This window comes from Oryzias melastigma, linkage group LG23, assembly GCF_002922805.2.
Source record: "Oryzias melastigma strain HK-1 linkage group LG23, ASM292280v2, whole genome shotgun sequence".
Taxonomy (NCBI): Eukaryota; Metazoa; Chordata; class Actinopteri; order Beloniformes; family Adrianichthyidae; genus Oryzias; species Oryzias melastigma.
Window position 1 is genome coordinate 4,919,219 of NC_050534.1, and position 26,295 is coordinate 4,945,513.

A 26,295-nucleotide genomic window follows, 5' to 3' on the forward strand; every position below is an offset into this window, starting at 1 on the left:
TCCCATTTGAAGCTCATCTTGTATATTAAACTGCTAGACAGTTACAGTTTATTTGCATTTAAAAGCTTAAAAGCTGATAGTTCTGAAAAGTTTTTAAAATATAATTTTTTTAAAGGGTTTCCTAATGTTTAGAAAAATTTCTGCTTATGTAACCAACTGAAGTTGAGAAATTTCCACTTCCAGCTAGAGATTGATTCTGGCGCCAACTTGCGTATGACCAGAGTTCCCTCAAAAAATACATGACACCCCTTTCACCTCACCGCCATGATTATAATTAAAAGAGAACTGAGAAAACTCATTACTTTTTTCATAAAAACATGTTCATCACATTGCTTCTGCAGCATTTGTTCTCACCTTCAGCTGTGCAGAAAGGTTTTCTGCCACTTTCTTCAGCAGAATGGTGGTGGGTTTCTCTCTACAGAGGAGAACCAGCTCCAGATCCAGATCCCCCTTCAGCAGCAGACCCTTAGCAACCAAGCCCACCCTCATCACGCCACGCAGGGTACGAGTGGCGGGGTCTTTAGAATCACTATCAGAGACATTAAAGAAAACACAGAAGTTAGAGGTGGGCAGTAGTCCATCGTTACAGTAAAAACATAAAGTTTCCTCACATTTCCTTATCAGCGTCTGCAGCATCAGAGTCGGGTTTAGACGTCCCTTTCTCCTGTTTATCAAGCCAGTCAGAGACGGCCTTCAGGGCCCGCTCTGTGTGAGAAACCATGTTCTGTACATTCTCCAGCTCCTCCTGAGTAGGATAGATGGCGGAGTGTTTCGCCATGACATGGCGATCATCGTTTACGAAGATGCGCAGTAGTCTGTGACGCAGCGGAGGAGCCTTGGGAGGAACAGAGCAGAAACAAGAAAAGAAATTGAACCAAATCAAAAATGTAAATGAAATTCTCAAAAAAAATTATAGAAAAGAAAAAAGCCTCCAAAGTGACATTTGTTGGTCAATGTAACCATTTCTACAACTAAATAGCTCTACTTTACATTACATTTACTTTTCAAACTAAACAGAAAACTTACAAACGTTTTGATTTTTTAACCTTAAATAATTAAAAATGTTGAATAATATGCCTAAATTAAGCTTTCATGCATGTTTCCAGTCTGACTTTGTATAAGAGAAAATCAAAGCAGCTCTGCTTTGCTTCCAAACATTACCATTAGTGATGGAGAGCTGTGATAACTGCCGTCTTCAGTAAGCAGCAGCGCTGAAAGCTCTGCTCGGTAGATGTCAACGTCTCTATAAAAAAGAAAACAAAAAGCCAAAATGAGCAAATAGAAGCTTAATCAACTAAAATAACCAGGACGTTTGTTTGATTTTTAGAAAACAGTCGCAGATATTTTGTTAGATAAAGGATTAAAGGCACAAATGAAAAGGACGACTAAGTGAATAAATAGTTATGACATTGTGTTACTCAGTGTCCTGCAGAAAGTCATGGAAAAACAAACATAATGTACATGCTTCAAAGCAGGAAATAAACTAAAACTGTGAAGCTAATTTTAACGGAACTATAATAACTCTTTTAACAAGTCGCAAGGGTGAAAATATTAAAATATAATTTAAACCACACTTATTTAAACTAATCAATCTAAAATAATCATTAAATTATTAAAATTGTTCTAAGATCAGAAAAAAATGTAGTCTTCAAAGTCCAGTGTGTCTTTTTAGACATCCTGCGCATCACCTCAGATCACACTGGAAAATATAAAAATGAAAATAAATCTACAACAGAAATATTTTTTTATAAAGCCTAAATGATAATTAAATTGTTTTAATGTGTTTCTTGAAATGTTCTTGTGCCACTTTTCAGATAATGAAGGACAATATAAAGAAAATTACGCTTAAAATGTCATTTTTGAGTATTTTTTTTGTTCAAATCATTGTTAATCGGGAGCAGACAAAAAAAGAAAATGCTGGTAGAAAAAGACTGCATTTGTGATGTAGAAAATACACTGGGTGGAACAAAAGCTCAATGATCTTGTCGTATGAACAACATCAATGGATATGTCTTATAAGTTTTTTTTAATTATTTTTTTTAAATGTCAATCATAATTAAAAGACCATTAATGCTTTTAAAATAAATCAAAGATGAATAGAGTGGGACTTTAGAGAGCCTGATTATTTGGGTATAATCTACAAATGAGTTTAAATGTGAAATGTTTACTAAATCTACTTAAAAAAACGTAATCAACAATGTTTCCTTAAATTTACAATAGCTGTTTCAGTGTTGTTGTTTCTTTCTGGTCTTCCACGGTAAATGAAACACAGCAGTGAAACTTTTCTTCCTCATTCTTTTAAATTCTCCTCTTTACAGACTAAAATAATTCAAACGTTTTTGCATTTACAAACTACACTAGTTATTTTAGCAAACAAAGGGTGGAAACATGCATCGATTGTAGTCATATAAAACTCAAATACAAGACTGAATGAACGCCTAAAAGGGAGGATGATGGGTAATCTGGGATTGAACGTGAGAACTGATGGCAATCTATCAATCACAACAATTCATACAAGTCTTACATATGTCATAATGTTAATATCACGACAAAATAACCAATTGTGGCTGCGCGAGAACCCCATTAAAAGTGATAAACCCACAGGATCAACATATCCGTGTAAACTGCATTGGGATGTGAACATGTAGCATCCCACAGGTAAACCGCAAAGATGGCCACGGTCGTCTTTGTGTAGCCTTTAGCCCAAACCGCTCCAACACGAAGGCCGGCATCTACTAGCTCGCAGGTTAACAAAAGAAATGCTTTATTTCTAAAACAAAAATCACCTAGAGACACGTTTACTGTTGAAATAAATAACCCCGGTGAGTGAAATTTAAAAGAAAGAAGGGAAAGGAGAGGAAAAAAGACAACAGACGCCATTTTACTTCGACTGAATGAAGACCGCAGTTAGCTAACGTGTCCCGACTTGACGACCGGTTTAAAACATTAAACCAAATAGAAGCCACTAATACAAACGATAATTGAAGTGTTTCTCAATTTACAATTAAAGAAATATTTCGACAGAATTAAAAAATAGTTTCAAACACCAAAAGGTCGAGTAGAAAGGGGAGAACTCTTGTTAGCTTCTCTGCACTCAAGCGAATACAAGTTAATTATTTTTTAGCTTGGGTTCACGCTACAACACTTTAATAAACCTTAAACATGTATTTGTGCACGAAAATCAAAAGCACCCGTAAATAATGAAAAAAGAATTAGGTGAAATAAAAAAACCACGATACTTGCCTCGATGAAACGAGAGCTAGCGTGTCTTGCTCACTAGGCTAGCTAGCTTGCAACTGTTAGCCAAAATAGAACGCGCCCACTGAATCTTAAAGGAGGGCGCCCATTGGACAGAATACTCACGAGGGTTCCGTCTTATCCAACAGGAACTTAGAAATGCGGAACAAGGGGCGGGGCCAGAACAAAATATTATCAAACATGTTTAATAAAAATAAATTAGTAAATCACTCAAATCAATCACACTTTTTAAGGGTACATTTATTGATTTCGTTTGTGTAATGCTCCATAATTCTTTATTCCACGTTTAATTATGAAAAAAATGGCTCGTAGGAATAACAATTGAAAAGCAATGTCTTTCATTGGTTGATTTTAAATAACTTTTGAGAAAGTGTATCTGAAATGATTGCAGTGAACATTGTTGGTGTTTTAACAAGTTCTTGTAACATCTGTCAGATGATGAAGGACATATATAAAGAAAATTAAGATTAAAATTTCTGAGTATCGCTTCAATAAATTGTGAATCAAGAGCAGAAGAAAAAGATGGAGTTGGAAAAAGATATCAGTACTAGATTAATCTTCAAGCTGCTGCTCCAACCATTCTGATGTATCCACTGCTGAGGAAAAATGAAGTCGAACAAAGATGAAGCTGGAAGCTGATGTCTGCAAAAAAAGTAATTTTATTCCAGAATAAAACAGAATTTCTTCCAGTATCTCAACCACAATCATCAATAGAAGCCCTGATTCTCTGTTTGCTCCAGCTTAGAAAAAGATGACGTGATTGCAGACTGCTTTTACTGCAACAACAAGAACATGTGTTCCTGGCCAAATCTTATCGGGGAGGTCTAAGGGAACATTGTCTTCCCTCATATCATGTTTGGCAAAAATATGAAAATATGAAAGAGTGTCCAAGTAGTGATTAGGTGTATAGGAGGTCACTGTGACACTGTGCAGGCTCTCTAAATTAGGAGCAGCTCTTTTCCCAACACCACTTGCAGACGAATAGATCCATGAACGTCTTTGTTTTCCTCGTCTGAGCTGGAGTCTGGATCAGAACTGGATGGCTCCGATATCCCTCGTTGGGAGTGTGAGGGGCTGTAAGCTAGCAGGAGAGCCCTTGAACAGATAATGGAAAGTGGGCGTAGGCTTACTCCCCAGTCCGCATCACAACTCAGGGCCAAGTAGTAATAAACTAATTCTGCTCTGCAGAATCTTTGCCCTATAACCCCCCCCCCTCCCCCCATGTAATGAGATTACATTTAATCATTAGGCCTTGTATGATGATGCACAAGTTCTTATAATCAGGTTATGTCTAAAGAGCCTCATGTGGCTCTTCTACTCTTCAGTTGTGGCTAAAATAAAATGTTTAAAATATTTTTAAAAAGTAAAAAAGGAAAAAGTAAGTAAGTGGTAAAGTAAAAAAACAGTAAAATAACCTAAACTCATTCATAAACAATTGAAGGACGGTATAAATCATTCAACAACGGTTGCCGTAATTTTCCATCGTAGTTTATTATCATCATACTGACACATTCAGACTTCATTTTCAGCTTCATGTATCACAAAAAATCAATTCATCGTCAGTAAGCACAACCAGAATTAAAGTTAGGTTATGTTATAATCCACTGGATTATAAAATAGATTTTTTTTTAACAAATTCAGGGATTTAAAGTCATGGTTTAATATATGGAGGTCACTTCATTAGCTCTGATTTAGTTTTTGTTGGTTATATTTATGAATTTGTGGCTGAAATTCACCAGAAACAGTAAAATACATTTTTTTAAATCATTGATGACTTCACACCTCCCACTGCTTTAGCTGCATTAACACGATCCTATGGTGTAGGATGTCTTTTATTTTGAAAGAAAATCGTACGAAGCTCTGTCAAAAGTTTCAAAATTTCTTATTAGAAAAAAAAGCTATTTTCTCTTCATTTTTATGTTTTATTTATGACAAAAAACCAACTATGGTTATTTAAATATATCATGTCAGTGGCAAACACAGAAATATAAATTGATATCTTATTTTCCTAAAGGGTGAGTGAAGACTTTGCGGCTCCTACTGGGTTTTGGTTGGAGAGAAATCGACCCGAATGGCTCTTTAAGGGTTGGAGGTTTTAGACCCCTAATGCTACAAACCAATATGTTGTAGCTGTTCAGAGAGAAAAATAAAAAAAAACACATTTGTAAGTCCTTTTTTTGTGCAATTTTAAACCATTAAAGCAATAATTAGATTCAGGTTGACATCAGCAATAACATGGAAATGATGAACCATAAACCAAAATAAAGTTAGGCTATATATAAGTAAAGAAAATGTATTTTTTTACTTTAGGGTTTAAAACTCTTCATTGAACAGATGGAGCACATTGTGTCTTCTTTTGTATGGACTCGTATGGTAATGTAGGGAATACACTTCCATATTTTCTTATCTGATTTGAATATTGTGAGTTTTTACTCAATGGAAAAACAACAGATAAATTAACGTTGAAATTCAATTCAATTCAATTTTATTTATATAGCCCAATATCACAAATTCAATTTGCCTCATTGGGCTTCATGCCTGTAGTTTTAACAGATGCACAGATGGAGTCATAAAATATGCACAATAGGTAAAAACTAAACAGACTATAAAGAACGGTCATCCCTGTCCTTAGACCCTCCCTCGCGGTAAGGAAAAACTCCTAAAAAAACCTGAGTCAGGAAAAAAAGAAGAAACCTTAGGGATTCCCACATGAGGGAGAGATCCCATCCCAGGACGGACAGGCGATGAAAGCCTAGTTAGCTTTTAAAAAAATGTTAATAAATAGGTTAAATATTTCAAAATTTCCAAAAACTCTTTCATGTAATACAGATAAGCATCATTATTGACCTCCATCCATATGACCGAGCAAAATGTTTGAATAAAATCCAGACCAGCGTGAAGGATTTCAAAAGAAACCATTTAATACATAAACACACGTTCACTTTTCTGTACAAGATCATATAAAGCTTCACTTCTGTGCCCTTACGACACCTGGGGGAATACACACAAAAACAACACAAACATCTACATTCATGTCACAGCAACACAATGTGTTTTTCACATCTTCATGCTGAGGTAATAACACAGCTTCTATTGTGCTCAGTCGTGAGCGTCAGCACAAGTCTTTGACTTTTACACTGAAACAGAGCAGGCAACATTTACACACTAAGTTTGGACTTGAGATGCTTTTGTTTCGCCCTGACATCATCTCATCGGGAAAAAGTACATACATTAAAGTACTGGTCGCAAAATCACAATGATTTTCTACACTTAAATGGTGCTTTAAGGGGAGATAAAGATGAATCAGTTTAAATGTTTCATGCTTAAACTATTTTTTAAATTTGCTTAAAGAGTTGTAGGATTGATTGTTGTTGAAACTCTGGGAAGCCAAAATTATTTTCATAAAATCGCAGAGCAGAACTTGTTTGCTTTGTGATTCATTTCTGTTTTATGTTTGTCTTAAAGTTCAGCTTCATTCAGTCAAGTCAGCAGAAAGCTGCTGTTAAATCCCAGCTGTGAAAGAGAACTGGACTGAGTGAGTGTGACGTCACTCGTAGAAAAGGATTTACTTCCAGCTCCAATGAAATAAGTCAGTCTCCATTTCTTTGGAATAAGGATGCTGCCGTTTTGGCGGTCAGGAAGCAGTGTCCAAGTCGGGCTTAGTCTAACCAATCAGGAGTGAGCTTGTTGGAAGGCCACACCCCTGCCACCAGAAAGCAGGCTCGGGAGAATCTGTCAATCAAACTATTTTTTTAAATTGAATTTTAGCTTCTGGAAACCAGTGCAGGAGAGGTCACTGAGTCCAGTTCTCATATACAGTCAGGGGTCAAAACAAGCCCATACCATGATATCACTTCCACATTTGAGAGGCAGGATTAAGTTTTGTGATGAGTTTTATTGGTTAAAATTGAATAAAATTTTCTTTTTTATTGTATTTCGGGATATTTTTTAATAGTTTTGCCTAAAATCTTATTCGATTGTAAACATCTGCAGATCTTTATATTAATATTCATTTATGTTCCAACTTCCTTATAACCAGTGACTTTATGTTTACATTTTTTTTAGAAGATTTAGCATGTTTATCCTATCTGACTGTAACTTGAATCATTCATCCTTAATTTAATGAAGGCTTAAAGTTTGTCATGCATGACAGGCTTGTTGTTTCAGCTTATAAATGTGTGCAAAATTAGAATTAAGGGTTTAGGCACCACTAAATGTGTTTTCTCACATTGCTATTGCACTGAAATTAGTTCTTTAATTGTAATGTGGGTGACTCTGATTTTTGCTGTTACAATTAACCAACTAAAACATCATCATAAGCTAGCAAACGTTTCAGATGTGAAACACTGCGACGGTCAGTCTTATTTGGAAAAAAACAACAAACTTGTTTCACTGTATGAAGGAACCATCTTCATATGAACAGAGAATACAATAAAATAACAAAAGGTCCTCTTATTTTTCTCCATTTAAATCTTCTTGACGCTGTTTTTTGTAGAGTTCGAGAGGGAGTTGATCTCCCAGCGACTGGAGCGGAAGGTTTTACCCTTGAAACTGGCCTGCTTTTTAGTAATGCGGTAGATTCTTCTGAGGACGGCCCGCCGCAGCAGGATGTAGACCCAGGGGTCCAGGATCTGGTTCCAGGTGGCCATTCTGACACCGGTCACCATCAGCTTGCTGTAGTTGTTGGTTTTGTCATTGTCCAGAGCGCCAGTGTAGGAGAGGGTGGCTGAGATCAGCCCAAAGACCTGAAACACAAACAGAAGCATCCCCGTGGTCAAACCACAAATTATTTATATGCTATGAACATTAGAAACATTTGGAGACAAAGCCCCAATCGAAATACCCCCTTCACACCATTTGAAGGGGCATTTTTAGAGCAAGTGTGTCCAGAATATTTTTTTTTAAATCCGACCCTCCAAACGGAGGGATACAAAGTCCTCCATCCCGAGGCTAAACCGCGTTTTCTTCACATGGGTGCACTCTGAACCACAGATGTTTACATTTAAATCTAATTAATGACTTTTTGTTGTAGCATGACCTTTTTAAAGTTATAAACCCACTGTGGTTATGTATGTTTGAGCGCTGGAAGCTCCGTGCTAACGCTAGCGGATTAGCAAAATTCTAGAATTGTCGAAAAAACACAATTTTGCAATTAAACTTTTTCCATTAAATCAGAAATATGCAAATACATACAAACTAACTTACTTGATAGGTCTAACATAAGCGATACTTTGATTTACATTCACATTTCTGTCATGGCACCAGAGCTTACCATCATTTATCAAAGGAGACGTCGCCGTCTTATTCAGGCCACGCTCAACTTTTGAAGAGCTGTGTAATGCTGTGGCACCTCTAGTGGTATCGGGTCGTTGGTCATGTGACTCAATGAATTTGAGAAAAGCATTTCCATTGCATTTTTTTTTAATATGTCAATTTTATTTAAAAAAAGAAAAAAGAAAAAACATCTCCTCCAAGCACAAAAACTTGCTTTTGACAAATGCAAGTTTTTTCAAAATTGTCAAATTTTCATCTAGTTATTATCGCAAATCTAATTTGCATAATTTCATAGACAATACCAATTTAAAGGATGAGCACCATAAATCAAACCTGAAGCACAGATTACAGGAGAAACTCACAAAAACTGATGACCCCATTAAAAAAACATATTCGGCTTTATGATGATAAAGGAAAAAAAAAATTAAACCCACAAGTGTCACTGCATGGCTTGCAGGTGCTTCCCACTACACCCCTATACCGGCCCTCACTGGCTGAGCTTCAGATACCCCTCATTCTCTCCGCCTCTTCCACACCAGTCAGAACTGCACAAATCCATCAAAAACTTCCAAAACTGCAGCTTTTAAATTGGTTTTAAGTCCACAGCAACCATTTTATTTTTTAGTCGTCCGGGGGTGACAAACAGATCTATGTAATTTTGTTTTGAGTCTGCCAAAGTAAACTTTAAGATTTACACTATTTTGCTTTTACCAAAAAAATCATTTATTGATTTTTCACAAAATTCTGGTCAAAAATGTGCGAGCAACCAGGGAACGCCACTTTTGCTAGCTCTTCAGGCTAACGCAGCTCAAAATCTTCAACATTTTTTCCAAGTAGTTTTTAATGATGCTCGAGGCGTAAAGAGGAGACTGAAATCCCAGGAGGAGTATACATTTGTGGTTGGTACTAAAATAATTTTTTTTTATTGAAAATTCAACATGGCAGCCTCTTTCCAAGGTCAAAGGTCAACAAAACGTCAGTTGTGGTTGTAGACTCTTGTGTGTGAAATTTTGTGATATTCTGTTTTTATTTTCTTTATGGATTTTAAAATAATTCCTTTTTTTTAACAACCATTAGAAATTTTAGTCTCCATCCATTTTGTGGTGGTTTCTCCTGCTGCGATGTTATCTCTGTTTGGAGCGGGGGATGTTCACTATGTCCAAAGTTCATTTTCACTGGGTACTGCAGTTGTGGGCATATTATGTTGAGTTTTTGAGTGATTTGAGAGGTTAAAAGACGTGCAGTAAGAAAGAAAAATACAAAAACAAGTCCAGGCCTGCTGTGAGACAATAATACACAAAAGAATACATCTTACAAGCAACAGTGTTAAGACCAGAAATCTCTCTTTTAAAAACAAGAAATAAAATTCAATTTGTTTTGTAAACTAACATGTGAGATTTGTATATGGACTCAAGAAAAAACACAAAAAAGCAAAAAAATATTGAAGACGTGAGAAGATTTAAACAAAACTGAAAAGAAACAATGGAAGAAAATCATTTTATATAAAGAAGCTGGAATTTGCGCAGGTTTCTACATCTATTTGGTGCAAAAACACACAATTAAGTACTAAATATCCAATATAATCAGTCCAAAGTTGAATTCAGGGGAAAAAAATCCACAATAAATGTTTGACTATTTTTGCTAACTATCATAATCAAACTAAAAATGTGTAATTTGTCTTTTAAAGATGTGCATAAAGTCTTTAATACACAGGCTTTGATTTTGGAAGCTGTCTTTGTTTGAAAAAATCATTTTATTTTCTTCATACTGGAGTACTTCATGCTCTAATTCAATTTTCAGTTTTCAAATTTTATGTTGTATTCATATTAAATAGCATGCAAAAGTCAAAATTAAGTTGGCTTTTTGGTTGTAAGTGTAAAAAAGAACTTTTATTGACTTTTATAATAACAACAGCTTATTTATGTCCAGGTTTGAAAGTAACTAACAACTAACTTTTTACTCCCTTCTTGTTTCTGGAATTTTCCCCCAAATGTTTGACTGAAGTTTCCATGAACTCACCAGTAGAGGGCTCCAGCAGATGCAGGATGTGACCATGATGCCCACAAGCTGCACCACCATCTCTGTATCGTGAGACCTGGCGGAGAAGCGCTGGGAGGGGCACCTGGTCCTGAGCCGGGCTTTCACCAGCGTGATCCCGCTGACGGTGTTGCACACAAAGGCCACAGCCAGAGAGCTCAGAGCCAGAGCGGAGAACAGTATCATGAAGGCCAGATCCGTGGCTTTGGTGCCGTGCATCACCCTGATGAAGCACCACGTCCATGGGTATTGGTAAGTGTAGTCACCGAGGTGGAAGAAGGGCAGCAGGGCTACAAACAAGGCCAGGAACCAGATGAGGGCAAGAGCCATTTTCGTCCTCGCTGTGGTCACCAGGCGAGCGTGCAGCAAAGGCATGGTGATGCCCAGGCAGCGCTCCGCAGCCATGGCGCAGCCCAGAAAAAGTGGGCACAGGCCAAAAAACACCATGCAGCCTCCCAGAAACTGACAGGAGGCATCTGGATTGTCAGGATCCCCCTGGAAGCAGGAAGTCACGTTGTTGGAGGAGCTGGTGCTCGCCGAGTATCTACTCAGGACCAGAGAGCCAGAGATAATATGTCCAGCCAGATCCGTGGCCACAAGCGAGCTGGCAAAGAGCAGGAAGGTGGCCTTTGACCTGCGGCGAAAGCGGTTGTAGGCCTTGACCAGGATGATGAGGGCCACCATGTTGAACAGGATGCCCAGGGTCATGTTGAGGCTGGCTGAAGTCGGGCTGCGCGGAGCCGTGGCGTTGTGCGCCACTAAGCCCTTCATGTCAGGTTTGTGGAGCATGGCCGTATAGCTAGAGGGAGCGGCGGCGCCCGAGGAGTTGAAGCGCTGAACGGCCAGCATCCCAGCTGGACTGGGAGCTTCCATCGGTCGAGAGGAGGCTGAGAGGAAAAACAAGAACCTTTTTTGATATTTCACCACACACCTTTTCTTCACCCACAACAAGAAACACTCTAAATGTTTAGAAAACATCAGGACTGATGAAAATAATACAAAAAAAATCTAAAGATAAACAGATTAATTACTTTTTTTGTTTCAATAATTCCCCCTGGAATTTAAACAAATAAGTTAAAAAAGAACAAAAACTAACAGCAAATTCAGTTCTCCTCCTCTTCCTGTAAAAGTTCAGTCTTTGTCCATTTTAAAGCTTAATCCAAATAAATGCAGATTCTTCCACGAAGAAACCACAGTTGTTTTTGTTCCCTCCAAACAGCTAATTTATCAGCAGCAGGGTGTGAGGTTTACGAAGAAAGGTCTCGCCTTTTCCTCCAGACGAGAGGAAACAAGTCCGAACAGTTCTGAGCCTGGAGCTCACATTCCTTCAAAAACGCAGTCAGAAAACCTCCGCACAACGCTCACTGAAGGAGGTTCAATCCGATTACAGGGGAGCGTGCAACGTGCATGTTGGTCAGAGGCGCATGCATTTACACAGAGATCAATATTTTTGAATTTTATGACTCATGGAGCCATAAAATGTTATGAATGTGCTCAATTTTAACAAAATGACACTTCAAAGTATTTATTGTTGTGTTTTCCTGTATTGAAAAGTTTTAGAATTTCTCTTTTTTATTATTTGAGACAACAGTTTTAATATATGAGAGGGCATAAAAGTTCCACCTAACACGTTTTTACAACTATTTTATACTTTTCTTGCTAAAGATTCCAGCTTTCTGAATGTTTTGAACCTTATATTTAATAATTACTCAAAACTAAGATTTGTTCCTAAAGGAAGGCTGAGAAATGTTTTTACCCACCTGTGAGAAGAGAAATCCATTGAGGTGTTTCTCAGTTTGGTTGACTTTTCATAAATTCCTCATTGAATCCGACATCTTGTCTGTTTTCTTGTCTTGAAGCTGCAGGAGCCACACAGCCTCCCTCCCCGTGCCGTTGCACAAGCATGTTCTGCGTTGGCCTCAGCCTGAGTCTGCCTTTTATATCCCGCTGCTGCACTGAGCTCGCGTTGCCTCTGGGTGTCTCTGACAAAAGAACGCTGCTCCAGCCTCAGGGCAGAGACTCTGAGCTAAACATCTGATGAATATTCAAAACTCAGCAGCTTGTGGCTTCACTTTACCCCAAAACATTTGGTTTGAGCGTGTCAACACATGCAGACATGAAACCATCTATCGTGACTGATTGGAGTTAGGCCTGAAAAACCAATCATTCCTTCCAATTCTGCAGGAATTAAAACTCTGCAGAGATCATCTAAACAGCCTCTCTGCGGTCCATCAAAGAGCTCCAGCTGTGTTCAAACCTCTGTCAGTGTGGAGGTGCAGCTGTGACTGCAGAGCCCGTTCCAGCTCTCCAGACCACGGGCCAACTCCTGTTGCTGCAACCTCCAGGATGTATTGCTGCAGGGTTCAGTTTAATGGCCCACTGCTGTAGTAACTCAGAGTAAATATATATATAAAAAACGAGGACAATCAAATGAGCCCTATCTCCACACTCCAGTGAAATTCCTCCTTCTTGGAGAGACGACATCTTAAATTACTGTCCTATTTTGTGGAAACAATGTCAGGAATTTTCTGTGAAAATTAAAATAACACCATGTACACAAAGTGGCTCATTGTTCACCGCCGCGCTCGGAAAGACGTCTACGTTGACAGCCAGCGCAGTGAACCGACAACTGGAATGTCTGTGGACTTTAAGAACTTGGGTTCAAACCAGCGGCGGAGATAGAACATTTTATATTGGAGGTGCGGGAGAGGGGCAAAACTTTGGATCAGACCAGGACAAACATACGGATTTCAAACAGTTTTAATAACTGTTATTAGTATCAACCCTTTAACACCTGAGGCGTCACCGCTGTCGCTTCAACACAAAATCTTTGACATACGCGCCACTTTCCTCCTTCAGAATCTTCAGAATTATCGCGTTAACGGTTGAAAAGTTACAGTAAATCAAAGAACGTAAACACTGGAGCTCCGGTGTTAAAGGGTTAAAGCAGATGTGAGGTGATATCACCTCGTTTGGTGTGAGGGGCTGTGGGCTAGCGGGAGAGCGTATAAGTAGTTAGCTCTCAGTTAAGGGTGACGGGAACAGGGGGCGGGGTTGCTTTGCATCAAAAGTCCCGCCCACAATCCAGAGGGGAATTTCTGATGAACTACTGCTAAAGTAGTAAGAAAAGGATGGGGGTTTAAAGTTAAAAACAGCATAATTACAGTTAAAAGAGAATCTGGAACACTTAAATAGCTCAAAAAATGGCCGGAGTAGAACTTTAGCCTCATTTTCACTTAGCGGTCCGGTACGGTCTGGTCTGGTAAGGAGTGGTAGAGAACAAAGCAAATTAGGCAGTGTAAAATTTATTCCATAGGAGTAAAGTTTACACCAAATTCTGTGATTTTTTGGGTTCAAAATCCCAGTGTCAAAACGAAACTGTCCACTGGAGTTAATTAAATAACACCAAAATAGTGTCAAGTAGTGTCAAATTCTAACACAGTGAGAGTTTATTTAAACTCTATTATTTGACTCTGTCCAGATGAACCAGAACACTCCAGATGTTGACTCCATCTACACTCAAAGTGTAGAAATGAACTCTTATCAGTGTTTCATCTACACCTATGAAATCGTATTATTATTCCAAAGGGAGTTGATTGTTCACCTAAATGGAGAATTACAGAGTTGCCTTTTAATACTCAAGTCAAACATAAAACTTGCTTAGATGATCTGCATCTTAACTATGTAGCCATATGTACTAAAACACTAATTAGCAACAGTGATTCACGTTCAAGATTACACAAATAAGCAACCAAACCAACAGCAGTTCAAAAATATTTTGAATTGCCAATTTAAAGTACCATAAAATCAATACAGACGGTAAAAATAACAAGAGACTGAAAACCAAAATCTGTTGTCTCACTAGAATCTGCTACTCTGAAGTGTGAAGTGGTCAGTGTAATTACTCAGCAGGATCATTAGAACATGGTTCTGTGATGAAGAGGGTGAGACGTTAGGATCCATTTGCAAAAAGTTTGATGGAACAGAGCAAAGGAAAGACATAAACAGCAGAAGGCAGGTCAGAACCACAGAGGCGAGGCAGAGGAACGAATACACAGGTGTGGGTCAAAAACAGAGAATCAAACTAGGGAAACCTGCTCAGACGGACGGATAAACACGATCAAGACTTCGCACTGAAGTTGAGGCTGGAGTGAGTTTAAACGCTGGTGATTCTGATGAGGATGATGATCAGCTGTGGAGAAGACTGAAGCGGTGGCTGATGGGAGTTGCAGACTCAATCACAAATATTCCCTCTTGGATGTTTGATGAGCAAATATGACTCCTGCACCAACACTGACATCAGAAACGACGCTGCAAAGTGTATCTGTTGGACACAACAAGTGTAATCAGTTTTTAATGAACTCTGTAGAGTTGAAAAAAAGAATCTGTACAAAAACTCTGAAAAAATAACACATTTGCTGTGTACGGTCCAGTTATTTCTTCCACTCAGTTAAGCCTCACTTCCACTGAGTGGTTTGTTTTCACGGCACACGTGTGGTGTAGACCGCCAGCGCGTCATTGCAGTGCGATGATTAGAAAAGTAACAAAAATAGAAGTCATCCAGCAGCTCGTCTTTTTCTTGCTTTACTTTTTGTACATCGTTTATATCAGTAATTTATTGTTGTTTGAAAGAAGATTGTGGGCGGCTAAGAAGAATACAGCCGTAGAGGTAAAAAGTAACGCTAGCTTAGCGCTACGGTGGTGCTTTCTAACGTTGTCATCACTTTTTGCCGATCAACAGGTTGTAACAGCGACTTCCACCCTACTATCTATGTTTCTATATAGGTCGGAGCTGTTTAATGGGTCCATTTTACAATGGAAAATACCGGATCGAACTGTTCAGTGGATTAAGTCTTTAAATAACCGAGCATTTGTAGAGTGTGAGTGTCACACAATACCATGGAGGCAATATAATCTAGACCACATGTGTCAAAGATCCAGATCGTTTTATTTTATTATTTATAGTTATTAATGTTATCTTGTGGTTATTTCTAGTTTGTATTTTGACAAAATATATTTTTATGAAGAGTTAAATATTGAAAGTTATTTAAGGTTTAAGTTGATTTATTCTGGAATAATATTCCTGCCTCTTTTTGTTCATAGTAATGTTAAAAAGTTTTAACATTTTAATTTTAGTGTGTTCAATAAATGTTTATCCTGTTCGGCCCGGGACCTAAAGTGTGTTTTGGATTTTGTCCTCCTGTGCGATTGAGTTCGACACTCCTAAAGGGAAAACTCTCACTGCTTTAAATATCTTTTGCTGTCTCCAAGAAGCCATTAGCCTGAGAGAAACTATCCTGGTCACCACAACATGAAAGTGAAAACTGAAGGAGATTCTGCCCTGAGGACCTACATGTAGGTCAGAGGCGTAAACAAAACTGCAGCCGCTTATCTCACTTTCTGACATCTTACTTTATTATCGTTTTATCTTTCAAAGCCTGGTTCCCTTTTTATCACTCTAAAAACATGCTTTCAGTTTGCAATGCTAAACACGCGTTTTATGAGTAAACTTTATGCAGACAGATTAAGAGGAATATTTTTGCTGATCAAAAAGATGTTTTAAACCGAGCTACAGAGCAGCTTTCCAGCACAGCTCAGGTTAATCCAGCCCTGCCAGATGTGTGAGGAGGAACGTGACATCTTAATGGAAGAGTGAACATGGAAGAGGAGCCAAAGAGGAGACCGAGTGATCTGCTGATAAACCTGGCAATTAGAAAGCAAGAAGACATTCAGTTCTGGGCAACAACACAGGGACAAGCGGGGGAAACTCTCATTAGGGACAATTTTGTCTTATCACGCAGCAGTGAGAAATGACAGAACGGGACATTTTTGAACGTCTGCATCAACAAATGAGATCAGACTGTCTTCCACTTAGTCAGAAAACAGCATTAATCTACTTTGATTTTAGGATTTTCTATGGTGCTATAGACTGGATGAGAAATGCTTTTAAAACAGTTATTTTATCCTCTGAAAATCCCTTTTTAAAATATTTTTTCATAAAAAATACTTAGCTGGATTAATGAACAGTATAAATCCCTTTTACCAATTGTCCAAACACAAAAAGCATTTACCAACCCAGAAAACACTTAGAGCATGTTGCAACAGCTCTTTAATGTAAGAGTCCACATACTGCGGGGCTCAGTCATTAGATGCTGGGTAATGCAGCCATGCATACAAATAATCTAGAGCACCTGACTTCTTGAGACTATAAAACCTAAATTGAAAGAAGAAAAAAGATGGAAAACATTGGAGTGTCATCAGCAGAGTTTTAAAGGATCACTTCAATCATCTTTTGATCGACTCTAAAAGCGTTTCCAGTGGCGTTTCAATTCTGATTATGTCGTTTTTAGGCAAAATAAAAAAAAAAATCTGTAATTTTCTAGGACATAGAGTAGTTTCTGCAGCCATCACCCATCTGTTTACACTCTCTCCCGCTAGCTTACAGCCCCTCACATGCCCAACCTCACATCGTCTGTGCAACAAAACGGGGATCAACATCAAAGTGGTACAGTCTTGATCCAGATTCCAGATCAGACGAAAACAAAGACGTTCATGGATCTATTTATCTGTGAGTGGATGTGACTGTGGTCACGAATAAAAACAATTTCAAACAGCCGTATTTTGTCTGCCCCTGATATTATCACCTTGATTTTCTTACTGTAATACATGTCATCCATCATCATAAAAATGCCAGAAGGACGTTAAAAATAACAGATTTCATTGAAGTGGGTCTTTAAACAGTTTAGCTTGGTCTTTCTAAACTGCCATGGGTGGACCAAAGTCTCTTGAGCGCCGCTCAGTTCTGATGCATTTCCAGACAAATAGATCCATGAACGTCTTTGTTTTCCTCGTCTGAGCTGGAATCTGGATCTAAACTGTACGTCTGGATAGCTCCAATATTGATTACCATTTTTTTTGTTGCATCGGTAATGTTAGGTTGGAGGATGTGAGAGGCTGTAAGCTAGTGGGAGAGAGTGTAAGTAAAGGGATCATGGGAAATAAGTAGAGGTATACTTCTGTGCCAACTCAGAGGTGAATTTCTAATGAACTCCTACTGCTCTGCAGAAACTATGTCCTAGAAAATGACAAATTTGTTGACTTTGTCTAAGAACGGCAAAAAAAAAGGAAAACTTTTACAATAGATCAAAACATATCAAAACATTTTTAATATCTCAAATGCAGTCAGCATTTTAACTATCTGTATCTTGACTGCAAATTTGTTTTCTTCAACTCTTATACTTCTGTTGCTTTCTAGCAAACACTCATCATTTGGAGCTTTGGGAATGTTTGGACGACCTAAAGCAGGGGTGTCAAAGTCAAACGCATAAGAGGCCAAAATCCAAAACACACTTTAGCTTTGTGGGCCAAACAGGATAAACATTTATTGAACACTCTAAAACTACATTTTTAAAACTTTAAAACCGTAACTTTTTAACATAATTATGAACTAGATATAAAGCATTACCTGTGATAATGCTAGTTTGAATGCTGTAAGCGAAATTAGGCCGCTGAAGATGCTGAAATTGATAGCTAAAAACACTATTTGATAGCTGAAATCACTGAAGCTGATAGTCAGCTAAAAATAGTCGCTAAATGCCAAATTAGCCTAAACAAAAAAGAAAAAAAATTAGGTCAGCCAAAACAGGTAGCATGTAGCTGAAATATGAGCTAAACTCCAAAATAGTTGAAAAAAAATCGTAGTAAATTCCAAAATAGTCCAAAAAGTTAGCAGAATGCATATTTTTTTAATCTTTAAAGCCGTGACTTTTTAACATAGTTCTAAATAATAAAAAGGCAGGAATATTATTTCAGAAAAAAATCACTTTAAACCTTCAATAGGTTTCAATATTTTACCATCCATGCAATTTTGTCAAAATTCTACAAGTTAGAAATGAGTACAAGATAACATCGGGCTATTAATAAAAATAAAATAAAATGATCTGGAGGGCCGGATAGAATTATCCGGAGAGCCGGATCCAGCCTTTGACACACGTGACCTGAAGACTTCCTGTTCTGTTGCATCTTTTTTTTTAACCAATAGAGGAATATTAATATATGCAAGAAACTGTAGTTTCAAACACACACAGCAAAATGAAGTCAAATTAGCAGAAAAATTGGTCACAAGAAAAGGTGAAGCTACTGAGTAACTTGTGTAGAAACCTGTTAGAGGATGAGCGTTTACATGTGTATAGTCTGCAAACTTGCAAAAATAAGTTGACTTACAAACTCAGAAGTGTATTTTAGGCAAAAACAGGGAGTACAATCTTTTTTTTTTTTTTTTACCTGTGTTTCATCCTCAACCCTCTTGGAAGAACTTTATTGGTCTTCAACACAGACACAGGCTGTTTTTCCTTGTAGCTTCTTTTTTTCAGCAGTTTCGTGAATCACATGTTCGTATGTAATTGAATGTAGTTTCAGCAACCTTCCTGACAACAATCTGCCTTTTCCAGCCTTGAAACTGAAACACAGACACACTTGAAACCACCCTCTGCATGATTGCCGCTGGAAGAGTGGGCGTGTCCCAGGTGGCATGGCCGTCCCTCTGATCAGTATTTGCAGCAACAGCTCATCTCTCATATCACATATTGTTGTTTATACATTTATATGGGAATTTAGTTAATTCGACTCTACGTTGTAAGTTTTTTATTATTGTGTTTTACTTAATTTGCCATCATTTTAATCTGTGTTTTTTCTACATTATTTTGCATTCTGGGTGTTTTTTCTCAGGTTATTTCTTTTATCATATTCCCAGTGTTAGTCCCATATCTTAAACTGCTATTTAATTTTGTTTAAAATGTTTAAAAAATAAAAAGTGTCACTTGGGGTTTTTGTGAATCTTTTTTCTAATTTGACCCTCACACTGTAATAGGATACAATAAAACAACTCATATGTCCTTCTGAAAGGCACTGAGTCTTGTGTAATGTGGTGGAAAACATTCCCCGAGAGTCTCATCATTTCATTTCAGGAGTTCTTTTCAGGATTTTCAAAAGGCCCCAAGCATCAACTGATAGCATCATCCTTGCTGACAACGTCCCCTGACTCTGACAACAATCAGCCACAATCAGTGAGTTTAGGTCAATAGTGTCCTCCAGCCTGAGAAACTTTTAAAGGAGCCGGTCTGAGGAGAAGTTAGTGACAGTTCAGACAAACAAGTGTTTCAAGTGCTCAGCAACAAGTCGTGAAGGAGTGACATGAATGGATGAATGTTTCTCAAATAAAAACAAAGGAATTGGGCAAATGCTTGAATGACAGACAGAGAGCTGTACAAGCTAATTCAAGTAAAAACGCATTTTTTCATTTATAAAACTGGAACTCTCTGAATTAGGATTAAAGTTGGACCTGGAAATCCAACTTTTAATAATGCACAAAAAAAAAGATCACTGCCAAGAAAATGTACATTCATTTATCCAATTTATCCATTGAGTTTGTTAGTTTGATTCATATTATCAAACTAAATGTGAAGCCTTTTTATACAGTACTCTTAAAATAAACAACACAGGATGAAGGCTAGTCGGGCTAACAGTAGGGTTGGGCACTGAAGTTCGGTTTCAAGTAGGAACCGTTATGATTTGCGCGGTTCTACCGAAACCGAAAGATGCGGCTGCAAACGGTGCCGGATTTCGGTTCCAAATTTCATTGAAGTTTCATTTGTCTGTGGACATGTCAATCACTTGTACTCCCTTCTGATTCTTTACGATTCAGCCTATCTATTTACTTTCTTGTGTTCGTGGGCGGGCTCATATAAAACCGCCGAGATGGTCGGCTTCCGCAACGTTGGTGGGCGGGACTTTCGCTGTGAATAGTGGAGTTTCCGCAATTTTTAAACAACGCTGGAGCCCCATCCCAAAATGAAACAATGAATCGTTTCCTCCTTGTTGGGCTGCTAATAGCAGAAAGCTCGGCTCGGCTCCGCCCACCACCACAGCGGGTCGTCATCATCTGCTGCGCTTTGCAGCCGTGTGATTGACATTTATCTTCCGCCTTATTTTATTGAAATAAAATATTGCTTTTGCCCAAAAACAACTGCAAATAAATGCCACATTCCTGATTTAATTTAATAAAATGTCAGGCTAAAATTTCAAGGACGTTTAAGTTTATTTAAGACGGAGTTTTATATTATGCTTTATATTACGTGTGCACAGCTGCACGGCAGGAGGGAGTCTGCGCTTGTTTGAAGCCGTTCTGCTTTGGATTTAGGAAGATAAAGGCATTATTTTTTATTACTGAAGTACCGCAATAAGCACCGAAAGGGAACCGAAACAGAAACAAAAGAACCACGGTAGCACCGGAACCGCATCAGATCCCATCTGTGCCCAACCCTAGCTAACAGACTAGCTTTTTCAGAGACTTAGCAAAGAAAACTATTAGATAGTATCAGTTATGATATGTTGTGTGATTTGGTAAGTTTTTGTTCCCAACATTGTTACTTTAAGATGCAAAAATATAGACATGAAAAGCACCATATTAACCCACTGTCTCAAATTTGATCCATACTTTTTTATAACATGGTTTAACTGCATTATAAACATTAATTACATTTAAAACTGGATTTTTTTTCAATACAGCAAATAGTAATAAAAAGAAAAGAACAAGAATAGATAGAAAATTAGCAAAAACATTTTCCCACCAAAAGGGTTTTTAAGATTTCATGGAAGCAGCCATTTTGAAATGAGCAGGAAAAGGCCTTCTACTGCCCCTAGTGGCATGATGATGAACTAACGGAAAAAAATGGAATATATTATATACAATGGGTTTTAAAGGAAAGTTTGCATCATGTTAATGAGAAAGAAGTTTCAGAAGTGCTATATCAAACACAGTATGAAGGGTTAGATGAGTCCCATTTAATAGTTGCAGCGTGGTGTATGCTGGTTAGTTTCTTGCTCCAACGTCACAGGTGGGCCGACACGAAAGTATGGCGATAAAAGGGGCGGGTCCAAGGCGCCTACTCAGGTGGGTGCAGCTGGAAATCTGGTGCTGCGCTGGCTGTAAGCTGCCTTGATGACTACAAAACAATGAATTGTGGGAAACGGTCTTCTGACAGTTATAGTTAAACAAGATGCTGATCAGAAATGACTGGCGCTAAATGAAGGAAATCTGTGTATTTTGTAAGTTTTTCTGGAAAGTAGTGAATAAAAAAAAATAAACAATATTTAAAATAATCTGAGGTTACTGTTAGCTTTAAAAGTTATTTTTAATTTCAATCATATTTATTTATTTGGGACAGGGGACATGAACTTCACCCAGCGGGTATTTTGTATCTGTTTCCTCTGACAGAAGTTACAAGTAATACAAGGGTCTCAGACTTTTTCTTGTGAGGGCCACATAACTGTCTCTGATGTGGTGCCGGGGTCGGTTTGTAGGCTAACAGAAAAAGTGCAACAATCACACCCTAAACGTTAAGATTTATGGTTTTCCAGAAAGCCACACATAGCCAAATTTTAAACAATTCATTTCTGCAATCTTCACAGAAAAAATAATACTAAAACATTTTAAAAACTAGATATATAGCATTACCTGCAATAGATTAATAGCTGAACATGCTTAAATTGATAACAAAAAACACTGAAGCTGAAAACACTGATACTGATGGCTAGCTAAAATATTAGCGAAGTGCCGAATAAGACAAAAAACAAAAAAACAAAAAAACAATTTAGCCAAAACAGCTAGCTTAAAGCTAAAATATTAGCTAAACTTCAAAATAGCCTACAAACTGAAAAAAGCCTAAATTAGCTAAAACAGCTAGCATGTTGCTGAAATATTGGCTAAATGCCAAATTAGCCTAAAAAAACTGGAAAAATGTCTAATTTTGTCAAAAGAGCTAGCATCAAGTTAAAATATTAGCTACACTCCAAATTAGCCTAAAAAAATAGTCTCTAAAAACAGTCTTGCTAAAGCTTGGAGTTTGCCGTTATCTCAGGTGCCTTTCCCATCCCTGCATGCAGCCGCCAGGCACAGCGCAAACACATCTATTATGGGCAACAGTGTGACTTCTAGAATTACAATGCATGAAATCACATTTTTATTAAAACAAGTCTGAACTGAACATATAGCTTCATAAATGTCGGCTGCTGAGAAACATGACCAAAAAACTCTGCAGTCATAAGCATGTGCAACAGCTCATGCATCAGCTTCATGCATTTCCCACTCGCACGCCTGCTCACGTTCATTCCAGCCCACTGGTCATCTCACCTCCAACAATTTCAAAACACCAGGTAAATGTTAGGCAAACTCATTTAGTTTTTTTCTAAGGTGCAAATTAATTTAAATCTCCCTTTTCTTGAAGACTGGCGTGGAAATGAACGCACATGGTGTGAAACTATAAAGTTTTATTGAATAAAAGAGGCAGTATCTATACAGGTGGGCACACAGTAACAGCCCTGTGTGAATGGACTTTTTGCTGGGAAAAGCTAATTGTGAGAAGAAATGGTCACTCAAACCTGATTGGCCAATGGCTTTACCTATGCATGCCAACGGCGGCACACATGCTCCAGGTTGTCAACCTCTGCTCTACACAAACACCTGACAGAACTAATAATCTGCAAAACAAATTACACTGGAAACACCTGCACGGGTCACAAACTTGCTAAAACTTGTTCGCCAAAAGTAATTTAAATTTCTGAAATCAATGCCCAACATCATTTCCTGTTTTGGTTTCACTGGTGTTTCTATCAGGGCCCGGTTGATGGAGGACCCAAAATGTAAACCAGGCTTGGTGGTGGAAACTTAAACATTGAATAAACTTGAATAACACAAAACTCCAAAAAGGTGACCCAGAAGAGTAGATGACCTGACATGGTAGAATTCAAAAGCAGACACATAAACAGGCTGAGAGTAAATGACAGAAATGAAAACAGCTGTGGATGATCAACATGAACCTGGAGTGACTCAACTCAAAACTTGATCAAAAACCAGAATATAACCAACAAAAACCTGACCAAAGTTCACTATCCTCACAGTTTACACTCAAAGGAAGAGGTCTGTACTCTTTTTTTATCTTAATTTTCTATATTTTTTTGTGACAAGTGGAACTGATGACATAATTTCCTGAAGAAGTCTATGAAATCGTGTTTTAACAACTGCTGGAATAAATTGCATCATATGAGGTTCCACTGTACTGGAAAATGCTGTTACGGAGAGAAGCAAATGTTGATTTTGTGAACACATCAACAGTTGGAATGAACATCTGCACATTATTATCTACAAACAAGTAAATGGAAAGACCAGTGGTCACTTTTAAACACTGCATGTGTTTGCTGGTGGGTAGCTGTTGTGTATGATGTATTTGTATTATGATGTATTTGTATTATGATGTATTTTCTGTTTAGTTTTTTTTGTTGGCCATATCAACATCTGAACAATTAGGGCTGAGTGAAAATGATAAACTGGAGTAATTTAAATCTTTAAATGATGAGTCATGACCTTTTTGGAGCTCCATACATTTATTGTGGTCTCAAAATTATTGAGATCTCCAATTAAAACCATATTTTTTACATAAAGGTGATTAACAAAGGCGAGGCATCCTTATAGTTTCGCGGTCCTCAATTGTAGAATAGTTTACCTGAGGATCCCTGAGTTTTTGCCTATCTATAGATTTTTAAATGTAACTAAAGACTTATTTTTTTAACTTAGCTTTTATATCAATCATATGACTAGCTTGTTTATTTATATGCCGGGTTTTTGAGGACCTTTATGGTTTGTCAGTTTTACGTTTTTATGTTGTTTATCTTTTAATTCTTCGAAGACCTTCATCAAATTTTAGTCACAGTGTGGCATTCATTTAATTTATTTTTTACGTCATTTTTATTGTTTTATTGTCTTTCAATTTTTATTGCTTTAACTAATGTTTTAATCTAATCAGTGCCTCCTCAAATTTGAGCGTTTCCAATATTTTGTATTTTTATGTCTGTTTTGGTATTGCTTCTTTTATTTACTGAGTCTTAAAGTTTGCTTTGCAAAATGCTTCTAACATATTAAGTTTATTCCTGCAGTGGATGCAGTTTGTTAGCAAAATACTGCTAAAATATAAAGTTTATTCCTGCAGTAGAAGCAGTTTGTTAGCAAAATGCTGCTAAAAAATGAAGTTTGTTCCAGCAGTGGATACAGTTTTTTTTTTTTTTTAGCAAAATACAGCTCAAATGTGCAGGTTATTGTTGCAGTGGAAGCAGTTTATTAGCATAATACAGCTAAAAGATTGAAGTTTATTCCAGCAGTGGATGCAGTGAGGAGAGAACATTTTTGTTTTGAGAGATCACTGTATAGGACTGCACCCCTTTCTCTATAGACTACCTTCAAAAAAGAGAGTTGGAACCACAGGAAGTAATTTCAAAGTCATGATTTAGTTGATTTATTTGGTTTAATTAATGCATGTTTTAACATTAAATTGATTGAAGACCCTTTGCTTTAACAGTAGTTGTAAAGGGGGCATCCGGGGCATTAAGTTTCAGTGTTAGGTCAATGTACAGAAGTAATGAGAGGTTCTGCGGTGCGATTAGAGCATTAGGTATGATGCGTCGATCCACCAGCAGGAGGATTTGGCCGTTGCAGCATGGATTTTGTCTACCTGTTGCATCAGTGACTCAATCAGTGGGTGGAGTACAAATCAAATATGATCAATCTAATTGTTGTCGTCCTGAACTTCCATCCTGCCATACATCTATTTTATTAACCCTCTCTATCAAAATACCTTTCACAGCACAGCTGAAAAGTACTATACAAATTGGATTTGATTAATTGCCTAAAAATTAAAAAATAAAGCTCATTAATAACGTTACATGCTTGCTTTAACCCTTGAGCTATCCTAGGCATTTACATTAAAAATGGGGTCATCTGGACCCACAAGAAAGCACACTGAAGTTTTTTTTTCCAAGGATATTCTATCTTCACTGGTGTCCATGGCAGACATAAAATCCTGTCCATCTTTGTCACGGGAGGGATCGCACATTAATGGAAGGGTGGGGTCATCTGGACCCCATAAGAGAGCACGAGGGTTAAAGGAGAGTAAAGTAACTTCTGACCTGATGAAAACACAGCTGTTTCAGATGTTTGTTCAAAATCAAACATTTTCCCAACGATTCCCGGGGTTTGGGCAAAAGTCAGATTCCACTCTGGGAACATTACGGACACTTTCTCTGCTGTGCTGTCCGTCAGCTCCAAACTCTTATCTCTGCTGTCCCGGATGTGACCAAACTACTCACTACAAAGTTCCCGTCTCTCACCATCTTCATTATATGAGTGCTCGCTTCCTCTGTGAAGTGTGAAACATCAGCAGCCCAACACTTATCACTCACTTACTTTATTCATTTAATGGAAACTCCATTAGTGAATGTGGAAAAAACCCAATATTAAGCCAGCGTTGGAAAGAAAAGGTCCTAAATGAATGAAGACGTTTGCTTTCAGCTGTCTTTGCAGTAACAGCAGTGTGCTGTAATGTTTATTTATGATTTCTGGGATGTTTAGAGTGGGATTATGTAATGATAGACCTGTGGGAGTTGGTGCAGTTATGGCTGAGTAAATGGAGGTTTTGATGATGCAAAAAGATGTCAACAGACCTGTGAGAACTGGAGCAGCCAAGCAGATGTTGTAGAAATTGGTTTTAGGAACAATTTGGAAATGGTTCCCTTGAAGTGATGTGAAAAACTCAGCTCAGGTCAAGAAGGGATGCACCCCGCAGACAGACACCTCCTTTTTCACTCTCTATAGAAAGAGACAGCTGGAGATGGTTCATC

General features: G+C 37.8%; 2 protein-coding genes across 5 annotated transcripts in view; both read right to left on the reverse strand.

Moving 5' to 3' along the window:
- ilf3b (interleukin enhancer binding factor 3b) overlaps positions 1–3,322 on the reverse strand; it is a 16,529-nt gene extending 13,207 nt beyond the window's left edge. For all 4 annotated transcript variants that reach the window (XM_024286035.1, XM_024286029.1, XM_024286050.1 and 1 more), the window contains exons 1-4: positions 3,244–3,322; positions 1,162–1,243; positions 612–835; positions 355–529 (exon numbers count right to left, since the gene is read on the reverse strand). In XM_024286035.1, the coding sequence (XP_024141803.1) occupies positions 355–529; positions 612–835; positions 1,162–1,164 (402 nt within the window). In that variant the 5' untranslated portion in view covers positions 1,165–1,243; positions 3,244–3,322. The remainder of the gene's footprint in view (positions 1–354; positions 530–611; positions 836–1,161; positions 1,244–3,243) is intronic.
- A 2,832-nt stretch (positions 3,323–6,154) lies between these two features.
- ptger1b (prostaglandin E receptor 1b (subtype EP1)) lies at positions 6,155–12,506 on the reverse strand. Its single transcript, XM_024293316.2, has 3 exons — positions 12,330–12,506; positions 10,552–11,456; positions 6,155–8,003 (listed from the first exon to the last, which is right to left on the reverse strand). The coding sequence occupies exons 2-3, from the start codon at positions 11,440–11,442 to the stop codon at positions 7,725–7,727; spliced, it is 1,170 nt and encodes a 389-aa protein (XP_024149084.1). The 5' UTR covers positions 11,443–11,456; positions 12,330–12,506; the 3' UTR covers positions 6,155–7,724.
- Positions 12,507–26,295: the final 13,789 nt, after the last annotated feature.